This window comes from Sinocyclocheilus rhinocerous, unplaced genomic scaffold (assembly GCF_001515625.1).
Source record: "Sinocyclocheilus rhinocerous isolate Xijiao unplaced genomic scaffold, SAMN03320098_v1.1 scaffold1686, whole genome shotgun sequence".
Taxonomy (NCBI): domain Eukaryota; kingdom Metazoa; phylum Chordata; class Actinopteri; order Cypriniformes; family Cyprinidae; genus Sinocyclocheilus; species Sinocyclocheilus rhinocerous.
This window is the reverse complement of record NW_015658988.1, coordinates 249,604-261,758: the sequence shown is the minus strand read 5'-3', so window position 1 is coordinate 261,758 and position 12,155 is coordinate 249,604. Positions and strand designations below refer to the sequence as shown.

Here is a 12,155-nt window from a genome sequence, read left to right as displayed (position 1 = left end):
GAACCCCCAAAAACATGCACAAACACATTTTTTTAAATGTTATTTATGAGGCTGCAGCAACTCATGATGGATGAGGAAAAAAAACAAGCAAGAAACGGTTGCCTGTCGCAGTCTGTTAGAAATATGTCTATGTTTTGGGGTCTATGAAATTATAAATAAATTGTATTTACACGTATTAGTGGTGTGACATTTATGCGGTCAGTGACACACTGCCATATATGAAATTATACAGATTATGAGTAAATTATTTCTGGAAAGTAAGATTGAAAATCTGCATGGAGCCCTTATATCGTGACGAGAGAGATCATGTGGTTGTCAAAAATCAATGGACCAAAGGTCACTGTTTAGATCTAATTTGCATAAAATCATGGACACTTGTCTCTGACATCACTTGTGGCAGGAAAACTCTTAAAAATGAAGCTTTTAAATATCTCCGTTGTATAACTTGATTTCTTCTCTACTGGTGCATAAGACTTAAATAAATGTCCTGATTTGTGAAGGCTCGTCTCTGGCGTGGGTGGACAGATGTCGGCTTTCTTTCATGTGTGGTCTCTCCTCTTTTTGCCCTTTTTCCTGAGGGTGGCCCATCACCTTTCTCATGCTGGGTCTTTCTTATGCTAAATCCCTCTGCCCCCACACCCACATCTCTCCCCATTGTACGTTCTGTCAATGATGCCTTGGAGGAAAAAAGAGCTATTTTTTTAAGCCTTTATGGGATTTTTTTTCAGCCATCTGACGCTAGTTCCAAATGCAGCTCTTGTTCCCCAAGAGGCCTGTCATGTTTGTAAAATCACATTTTTTTTCTAGAATCATGTGTACAAGTAAACAATACTATGCTAATGCAGGCAAATTACAGAGGCCAGCTGTTGGTTTATTATAATGTATACAGCTGAGCAAGTGTTTTTTATTCATAGCCATGCTTTTTCATGCATTAAGGTTAAATTGGGATTTTGTTGGTGGGCGACCCCCTAGGATCAGCTGAGGATGAATGATATAGATGTGAAGCGTGCATCTGAGCTGTGGGTGTGGCAACCCTTGCTGTCCTAAAAAATACAGACGCCCTAGGCTTGGGTTTCATAAAGTTGTTGAAAAGCAAATAAATACATGAAATGGAACATGAAAATGGGGAACAGCAATATTTTAAACTTGATCTCGCAGGTAAATGTAACTATTTTACAAGGTGGTGGTATCATATGAATTTGTATAATGTGAACATGAAAATGCAAGATTTTTAGGGGAAAAAAAAGCAAGCTTTAAAGGGATAGTTCACCCAAAAATAAAAATTCTGTCATTTATTACTCACCCTTGTGTCGTTCCAAACCCGCAAGACCTTCGTTTATCTTCACAATCCACACAATTTAAGATATTTTTGATGAAATGTGAGAGCTTTCTGACCCTGCTTAGATAGCAATGCAACGCCGGCTCCTGCGTCAGCAGCACCACACGCGTACCTCATGGTACTCCCATCAAAGACTGACGCGTAAGAGAAGAAATTGTTAAAGTCATTATTTTCGTTTTCTTTGCGCACAAAAAGTATTCTCGTAGCTTCATAAAATTACGGTTGAACCACTGATGTCACATGGACTATTTTAACGATGTCCTTGTTACCTTTCTGGGCCTTGAACATGGTAGTTGCGTTGCAGGGTCAGAAAGCTCTCGGATTTGATCAAAAATATCTTAATTTGTGTTCCGAAGATTAACAAAAGTCGGTTACGAGTTTGGAACGCCATTGTGAGTAATTAATGACAGAATAACATTTTTTGGGTGAACTATCCCTTTAAGGTCCACTAAACCCCACCTCTAAACTTAACAGTAACTGGGGCGTAAGCAGATAGTATGAAAGCGTAGAAATTCATACAAATTAGCAACCAATTTGTCAAATATGAGACATGTGAGAGATATGAGGCATTGGTCACACTTTATTTTAAGGTCCAATTCTCGCTATTAATAAACCATTGACTATGAATTTTGTCTCATTAAATGCCTAACTTGCTATTTATTAATAGTTAGTAAGGTAGTTTTGTTTTGCGATTCGGCCCGAATCAGTTTTCTAAAGTGTTTTTGAAAAATCACATACCCTGCCTTTAATAGTGAGAATTGGGCCCTATACTAAAGTGTTATTGAGGCATTTTCATATGAAATGTTATATTGCAGCTCAAATGAATGTGATATATTTTGTTTACTAACATGTCATGTGTCCATTAACCAACATAAGACAACAGTGAACGTGCACATGTGTTGATAAATTGAGATATTAGCTTAAAATCTCAGGGGGTTGGCTGACAGAACAGTTTGGGAACCCCCGCCATAGGCAGATGTTTGTTGATTAACCCTGGTCTGTGGCCGACAAAAGAAAGAATAGAAATTTGTGAACAATTTTACTAAATTTATTAAATGCTGCCAGAATGTTGTGAATCAAACAAATATCAGACTTGATTAAACATACAAACTGGAATGGACGAGCAAACAAACTGCAAATTATTTTGTCTTTGAACTAAACATTCCAGTCCAGTATAGCCCCTTCTTATCACTATTTACACCCAGCTCGGTCCCATCTGCCAGACAACAAACATTTTCCTGCAGGCTCAAGCTGACCTTCTGGGCTGCACCCCGCCCTGCTCTGACCTTTGACCTGTTGGTATGCAGAGACGCCCATTCCTTAAACAGCATTGGTGGCCTTAAGAGGCTTTTGTTACGTAATTTAGACAAACCAAAGACTCCTTATGATAGCACTCTTTAAACAGGATGACATATTTCTCAGAGCAGGTACCATAACCTTGTCTTTAAGCACTTATGTTTTGCAGCCTCTCATTAAGGTAAACAAATAAAAGCTACAGATCTCAGAGATGGGCTCGAATGCCTCCCTTCAGTCGTCAAATGAGCATATATAGCATCCTGAGATTGCTTACATCAATCTCGTGCTGGAGGGGACACATTTCTTGAAGAAAGTTTGCTTGCAGTCATTGTAGCTATGAGGAACAGAATCAGGATTTATTACTCTCTATATAAAAGTAGTAAGTGAGATTAGTATGTCCAAATTCACAGTATTCATTAAAAAGTCCCAGATGACCAACTAATTCCAGAGATTTTTCAAGTGCATATCCATAGGACACTTTACTATCCCATAAGGCTTTGGGAGAACATTTGTAAATGGCTAGGAATTGCAACTGACCTCGTAGATTGCACGGTTTCTGGTGGTTTAAAAAAATTGCCAACATGTAGAACTTACAACTTTTCAGAAACCTTGCACTGGCTGTTAGACACCTTCAAACTACTATATGTCCATGATGATTACATATCAGGCAGGCGTGCTCTGTGGCGCCACATTCTTTGAGAATCTTTTTAGGTTCAATTTTTCACTCGATCTGTCAAGATCAGATACGAGTAAAATGCTGGAGTGCCGAATTGCAGAGATGGTGTAAATGTATCCACACCGCTATCTGGGCCTCATTTATAAAATGTTGCAAAGAAACCATCCTAAATTTGATCTTACAATCATCTCTCAGATATGCGTACATGTGATTCATAGAATGAACGTACGCACAGAAAACGCACGTACGCCTCTCTTTCAGATGTGAAATCTATGAATCGCAAATGATCTTGACCTTGAGCGCAACTGAACGGTTTCAGTTCTCTGCCTTGTAAATGACTCCTAATTAATGTCATTAACACATAAAAGATCACCAGTCATCATCCAAATCCTTTGATTGTGAACAGCGAGCTGCAAGAACAGCTTACAATTCCAAAAACCTTGCAGTACTCAGACAAGAAAACGTACGTACTCTGCTCAGACCCTGACGTGACGCTAAGCACTTTTTCACGTTAAAGGCAGTTTTTACAAATATGAGCGTAGCCGTGGATTTAAAGGGATAGTTCACCCAAAAAAGACAAATCTGTCATTAATTACTCACCCTAAACCCGCAAGACCTTCGTTCATCTTCGGAACACAAATTAAGATATTTTTGATGCATTCCGAGAGCTCTCTGAGCCTCCCATAGACAGCAAGGATCCTAACATGATCAAGGCTCAGAAACGTAGCAAGGAGATTGTTAAAATAATCCATGTGACATCAGTGGTTCAACCGTAATGTTATAAAGCTACAATACTATTTGTGTGCAAAGAAAACAAAAATAACGACTTTATTCAACAATTCATCTCCTTCACGTCACCCTATAGCACAATTTTGGAGAGTATCACATACATAAACAACGTATGCTGTTCTGTGTCAGCAGCACCGTAGGGAGATACGTTGTTTACGCTTTGATCAGAATGTAAACCAAGTATCCGTGTACATACGTTGTTTACGTATGTGATACTCTCCAAAATGGCGCTAGGGTGACGCGGAGACGACGAATTGTTGAATAAAGTCGTTATTTTTGTTTTCTTTGCACACAAAAAGTATTCTCGTAGCTTTATAACATTACGGTTGAACTACTGATGTCACATGGATTCTTTTAACGATGTCCTTGCTACGTTTCTGAGCCTTGATCGTGAAAGGATCCTTGCTGTCTATGGGAGGCTCAGAGAGCTCTCGGAACGCATTGAAAATATCTTAATTTGTGTTCCGAAGATCTTACAGGTTTGGAATGACATGACGTTAAGTAATTGACAGAATTTTCATTTTTGGGTGAACTATCCCTTTAAGCGTGCGCACACTAAGATCAAATATATGCATACGCACACTTTATAAATGAGGCCCTTTGTGTCAAGACCTCAAAAGATTCAGCGATGGAAGTACTAATTCCGGCTATTTTTGATTTCCAGCGATGGAAATTCCGGCTATTTTGAGAGGAAAATGTATATCATATATTCATACTCTAAACATGACCCCCAGCAGCGTCAAAATGTTCGCAAACACTACCCATCTACTTTTCAGCACACAAGCAAGCTGTTTCCTGTGAATGTGCAAGACTTCCGATTCATTACTCTATAGGTAAACAAGACCAGTAAATGGTAAATTTGTTTGCACAGCATAACAGTTTTTGTACAACTAAAGTATATAATACTTTAATAATAATAATCTGCAATTTGGTGCAGTTGCTATTATTTGTATGACCAAAACGTAAGATAAAATTCTGATTGTTTGTAATGTAAATCAGTGAGATCTTTACAACAGTGTAGCAGACTACTTGCATAAAAATGCATATAATACAATATGGATATATGGATAATCGAGTAAACGTAAGTGTTCCTCTTGAAACATACTAACAATGTTATTCATAAAATTACTTTACAAAAATCAGTAGATTTACAGCAAAACGATGTGAACCCCGACCTGAAGGGGGACGTTAGAATAGTTTTTAGTTGTTACTTATACTTTAATAAAGTAAAAACACCCACCACAAATACAGGATCCAAAGAGGTACAACTTTATTTAAATCGTAAACAACCAAACATTTATTTAAAAAAACAAAATGCATAGGAAATGTTTAAAGTCCACAAAGACAACTGAACAAGCCTGCAGACCACTACATATTTCATATAGTCTCATCAGCCTTATTCAGAAAGTAATAAATGACTGTTCTGTTGCTTTGGTTGAGGGGGTGATAGATAGTGGGATGGTGCGGGTTATGATGGAGAGACTAGTGGGCCTCTTAGAGGGTTCCTAAACCAAAATCATCAAACCTGAGAGGATAACTGACCTGGAATCAGCATTTGCTACTTAGATTCTACCCTAATCATTGTATTTTAAAAGGCAAAACTGATTCCAGCTCAGAATTTTGAATCTCTTTACCCCTCTTTGCTTAGCCTGTCCCACAGCCAAGCCTTATAGAAGCACTGCGACTTCAGGGGTTTGGAAAGTATTGATGTAAATATCAAATTTCAGTGCTGGGACATGGAGTCTAAATGTCTATTATCACTATAATTCAAATTTTGAGACTTGACTGTTGTTGAAAACCTATTTTTTAAGCTTTAAGGCGTTTTTGATCAAAAGGCAATGAATTTTGTAGCAGCCTTTGGACGCAAACAGATTTATCATAATATATGCAAAACGATACCTTTAGTTACGTGAGGTTTAAATTAATAAAATCAAGTTCGGACTTTGTGAAGAATGCAAAACTGAGACATGCTGGTGTAAAGGTTATGAATTGTTCACCCCCTCACTGACTATTAACTGTGACATGGTTGAAAAGGATCCCATGGAATTCAATAACAGCATTTTTACCAACAAAACAACACACAAAAGCTCATGGGGTACTAACAAAGGATTCACTATCAAACTGTATGAAACAAATATTGAATTTTAATCAAATCTCAAATCTCTACAAAGCTACCTGAGTTGTTTTAATGTGTGTACACATCTCTTTTTTTTTTTTTCCATAAGATAATACAATCATAAAAGGGTCTATGACCACACAATTCTGAACTTACATTTTCTGTTTTTCCCCAGTAAGGAAGAAGTCATAAGCTGGAATACACCAGAAATGGTGACAAAACCCGTACAATTAGAGACCGGAGGTCCAAAAAAAAAAAAAGGGAACAAGAAAGAAAGACAGACAGCAAAATTCGCATTGATCTGAAATTCAAAGACACTGACTGAGTTTGACTTTCATGTCCAATGAGCCAGATAGAATCTAGATGAAATATAGTATCAGTCCTAAAAAGTGAATTGTCTCTCAAAGTAGAACTTACACTTTTAATAGTGTCCAGATCACTGCTAAAGGGGTTTTACATAGTGGCTTTTTCTGTACCGATCTCGCTTGGGTCGTCACATTCCACAAAATGGCTGCCTGACTCCTTTGTCAAATAAAACTCTACCACCACACAGTTAGAGATCCGTTTTCATTGGGAACTGTGGGAGCTGGATTCAAACATTTCTCCATCTTTGGTCCTGTAGGGCACCTGCTCAAAAACTCGTGTTACACACAAAAGCCAACGTCCAGGGACGTGTTCTAGGACCGTTTCGCTTTTATGTCAAGACATCGAAAGCTTGTCGAAATACAAGAATGATCGATGCCAAATGTATAAATCTTTGGGCAAACGTGAAAAATCGATTTATAAACGCATCCACACACTGAGGTTTCATTTGAATGAGGTCTTTGGCAGTTTTCCAGTTCTGATTAGATTCCAAAAGCTAAGGAGCTGTGGTAAGGCATCTGAATGGAGCTCAACGAGGTACCTTACTCTGTAAAGCTATCTAGAAATAATACAATCATATAGTCAACCACTCACCACAAGCTAACACATGATATATGCTCCTTTTTTTTGGTACATTATAAATTTTTTTTTCTTCCTCCCTCCCCTTGTTTTCCAACATCCATATTTTACATCCACCCATCTACAAGGACCTTAACAGCATGCAAAAATATACATTTAAAGTTTCCTCTCAAAGAGAGCAGGGATTCAGGGAGAAAACTTTGCAGCTAAATATTCATTAGATCAAATATGATATTAATTACTGTATGACAGGGATGATCTGTGTTGGTGGAAGCAGCAAATCTTTCATTCTTTATTGCATAAGCTCATCAAACGGGCTTCCGTCACCCATGCTGGTCCTTTTATTTGTCTATTATCATCTAATGTGCAGATGTCTATCAATTTTCAGAAATCTAACTGCCTACTCTCCACTCTTACCATGCGTAAAACGCAACATTATCATAATTAACATATCTCCAACATAAATATGCCGGCTGATCCACAATTTGAAGTCAATATTTTGTTTATAATGAGGTAATATACATAAAGAAAAAAGACTGAGAAAGATCCGCTTTATAAATGAAAAGCAAACGCTCAACGCATCCGTGACTTTCAGAAGCAGTTTTGGCACATGCCTATTTCCTATAGTCACCCATTGGCAAAGACATTCAATTCCCATTTATCTAACATCACAAAAGGCACAGGTAACTACATGCAAGCACGTTGATACTCATGATAGGACAAGATAACTGCAGCCTACAAGAAAACGGCGGGGCAAATCATCATGACCACTTTCCAATAGGTCGTCCAGCTCTCACACGATTTTCAGATTTTAAATGTTACCTAAAGTGTAAAACAGAAACAGTCATGCAAATTAACCCCAAAGGTTAATATTACAATACTGGTTCTTTAAGTGGGCCTGCCACACATATGTACGAACAAGGCGGTACCGCACACATTCAGAAAGAAGTTTGTATAAAGCTCACCCACTTCAAAATATCCAAAAACACACACATGGTGCTTGCAAGAACAGGAACATCCAAATTCTCATGGGCCACTTAATACCAGAAAGGAAAAACTTGTATTTTTGTGATTAATGATTCTCATATTGAGTTACGACACAACATTGGTGAGATACACTTTCCTGTCGGTCATAAACAAACTTAAATGAGAAGTTCAGGCAGACTATAATGGGAGAGCCATGTGCTTTTGTTCTGCTGTATACCAGTGCTTTATATTTATATATTATTTTTTTATTTTGCCCAAATTCTTCGCTTCCTCTTTTTTTCTTTTAATCAATTGAACACAGAAGCAAACAAGACTTTAAAGTGGTTACCCACAAGTCAGGCACAAACTATCCAATTTCAAACTGGGCTCAATTGATTCTAAATGTTTTCAAATGATGTTACACTGATGGAGTGAATAGTCTCCCTGGGGATCTTTCTTAAACGGGCACGGGAAGCACTGTAGGCCATGCTGTAATCAATAGAACAACAAAAAGCAACTTGTGATCTAATGCAGCTGGTTTAGATATATAATAAAAAACATTTTAGTCTGAGAGGAACTGGATTATATCCTTGTTTGCCAGTTGTGTCGATCAACTTTACCTTGCCTAAATTCTGCATATGAAAAAGAAAACAAAACTATAGAAACACAAAAATAAGGGCTAGGTCATTTTTACACTTAGATATTCCATTTAGTGTCTACATTCTTTAAATTTTTCCCTCCCCAAAAATAAAACAGATCTGAAGATCTTCTTTAAAGAACAGCCTCCAATTCACTCTTGTATCATTTAAAATAATCACATGTATATGTTCTTCTGCAGTTGCATTTCTCATAGTCAGAGCAAAACTCTTGATTACATCATGAGGGTCTTATTAAATTACTAAATTCAGATAATTTGTCTAATTTATCAGTCTCTTTCATCAGTTATACAGCATTCATTTTTGGTAACTGTTTGCATAATTTTCAAAGACCATAAAGTGAGGTAAATGTAATGAGGCTCATGGACCCAGAGGTATAATACGGTAAATGAGGTATAAAGTTTAGATGAGGTACGAGATAAAGATGAAGTCTGATTTCAAAAATCATCAAAATTCAAAAAAGAAAACATAGCAGTAGATATATCAAAACGTTATCCTAATGTTTCTGCCAAAACATGCAGCTTCGTTTTTATCAATCGTCACGAGAAACATTCAGGGATATAATTTGCGTTCTGTGCACAGTAACAATCAGGAACAAATTGTGCGAACTGTGCAAATACCCAAACATTGCTTCATTTTGTTTAGTTTTTTTTTGTCCTCACATTTTACGAAAAGAAAAAAAAAACACTGAGGTAGACGTTTCTTTATAAAACTTCACGGACTAGGTCTCTGCACAAACGTGAGTACATTCATACATAAGCTAGATGAGGTAGGTGTAATGCAGAGAGAAAATATTTCAAGAATGCAAGAAATTCCCTGAGAAAAAAAAAGAAAAAAAAAGATTTGAAGACACATACCAAGAGCAAAACACTCTTAGCTTGCAGCAGCCAAAACTTTGTGCTGTAACGGCAAGCATTTGGAGTTACACGATCACTGAGAATCGTACAAAACTATAAAGTCCCTACAACTCTTGTCACCTCGCTAAATCAAACTGCATTTGCTCCTGATAGATGTGCAAAATCTCCTTTTCCATTTGTCCATGGCTACGGTTTTGTATTTCAAACCTTAAAAGGTCAGAACATGAGGATTCGGTTGTTTCCAAAGTCCACAGCCACGATCATTCCATCTGGGGTAACCGCTATACCCGAGGGGCGATCCATTTGCCCAAAGCCGTTACCGTGTGTCCCAAACTTGCATAAAAAGTTGCCGTTGGGTTCGAACACCTGAATGCGATGGTTGCGGGAGTCGGCCACGATAATACGATCCTCCTGGTCCACAGCTACGCCTTGCGGCCGCAAGAACTGGCCATTTCCGGTTCCCTCAGACCCGAGGAAGCGTGCTGACTGGCAGTCAGGCCTGATGACAAGCAGCCGATGATTGTTGAAGTCGGTCACAACGAGGTGGCCTTCCTGATTGAAGGCCACACCGCGAGGCGAATCAAAATGTTTCCAGAGGGCACCTTCGAATCCGTATTTGTTGAGGAAAGTCCCATCAGGTCCAAAGAGTTGCACGCGGTGGTTGCGTGTATCTGAAACCAGGATCTTGCCTTCAGAGTTGACGGCCACATCCCATGGATAGTTGAACTGTCCATTTTTGGTTCCCTTCTCACCAAACTTGAGAAGAAACTGACCCTCAAAGGTGAAGATCTGGATGCGGTGATTGTCCTTATCTGCCACAATGATTCTCCTCTGGCTGTCACAGGCGACCCCAGCAGGGCGGTCAAACTGGCCCGGTCGTGAGCCCAAAGTGCCAAACTTGTGGTGGAACGTGCCACAAGGCTTGAAGATCTGCACACGGTTGTTGCTTCGGTCAGCGACCACCACATAGCCCTCCTTATCCACGCAGATGCCCCAAGGCCGACACAGCTGCCCGTCCCCATCGCCCTCTCCTCCGAAAGATGCAATGGGCAGGCCTACACCACCGTAACTGCGACCGGATTTGACCATCACTTTGAAAGGACTTCCCTCAATGTGCTGATTGCATATAAGCACCGAGAGCAAATGCTCACCCTCGCTCTTGGGCAGATAGCCGACTGTGTACGTTCCATCTTGGTGGTCGGAAACATCTGCACTGGACAGATTACCATCCGGACTCATAAGCACAACTGAGGCGCTGTCACCACCGGACAAGCGAGGCTCACCGTCATGATCATACCCTACGACGGTAAAGGAAGCTAGCTTTCCTTGCAGCGCTCTCTTGAGGCCTTCACCATGAGCTTTGGAAGCTGTGGCGAAGGCTCCGCTGCTGATGAGGCCCATGGACTTGATGGCAATCAGAAGAGCCTGGTCTGGAGGGGTGAACATGATGCGATCGTCTTCTTGGGGCTGTAGGATGCAGCGGAGGGATTTAAGCTCCTGTAGCTGATTTAGCATGTGCTCTCGTGCTAGCAGGACATCTATACTACGGCCCTCTTCTAGAACCTGCGTCACTGTGGAGATAGTACTATCCAGCTTGGTGAGATTCTGGTGTAGTTTCTCAACCTGCAGGTAAAGTGATTTTGCCTTCACCTGGCGAATCTTCTCCACCTGTGCAGGAAACAAAAAGAGTTCCTGATGTTACAAAAAAGTGACTATTTTTTCATACTAAAATATGCAGACAGACTTTTAAAAGGTAGTTGTTACTCCATGAATTAATGTTTGTTCTTTCATTCACCTTCCAGAGCAGCTCACACTCGCGTTCCTCCAGAGCTTTCTTATGACGAAGAGTGATGGTTTTTACTTCTGACTGAACAACCTTAGCCTTCAGCTCTACCTGTTCAGCAATGGCCTGGGCTTTCTCGATGCTCAGCTGAAAGAAAATTTAAAGAAAGTCTTAGACACATGCAGTCTTGTGAGGACATTTCAGTTCACTTAGAAAAACAAAAAACAAAAAAACATTATGACTGCGCACAAAATAGACAACTGTGCAATATAGTTGCTTCTATGAACAGCTACAGAGTTACAAAGACTGTGACTGAACTTTACCAGAAGGACATAAATACAAATCTGCAACAATTTAAACCCAGTAGCAAGAGAACAAAAAACTTTGTGATGATTTATGGATTCATTAAGTTTCTTCAGGTAATTTGCTGTTAGTTGATTACAACTTTAGATTGTCTACCTTCACCAGTTTTCGTCAAAGCAAACAGACTAAAAAGATTTGAGGAACTATGCTGGTTGATTCTCAACCTAAATGTCTAAATCAATTCATCCATCAACTAGGGCTGTGCAATTAATCGCATGCGATTGTCATGCGCATCTCGTCAGTAAAGCCGGTTCCGTGATTAGTAGTAAATCTCCATTACCTGCTTTCAGATGGAGCGGCATTTACTACACAGAGCCGTACTTCACTGACAATTAGGCAATATCGCGTTCATAATCGCAGATGAATCGCATT

At 39.3% G+C, this 12,155-nt stretch overlaps 1 protein-coding gene across 1 annotated transcript in view; it reads right to left on the bottom strand.

Moving 5' to 3' along the window:
• Positions 1 to 8,738: 8,738 nt before the first annotated feature.
• The window catches only part of LOC107723073 (E3 ubiquitin-protein ligase TRIM71-like), a 41,835-nt gene continuing 38,418 nt past the window's right edge, over positions 8,739 to 12,155 (bottom strand). The window contains exons 3-4 of the mRNA XM_016531576.1: positions 11,433 to 11,567; positions 8,739 to 11,305 (exon numbers count right to left, since the gene is read on the bottom strand). Coding sequence (XP_016387062.1) covers positions 9,854 to 11,305; positions 11,433 to 11,567 — 1,587 coding nt within the window. The 3' untranslated portion in view covers positions 8,739 to 9,853. The remainder of the gene's footprint in view (positions 11,306 to 11,432; positions 11,568 to 12,155) is intronic.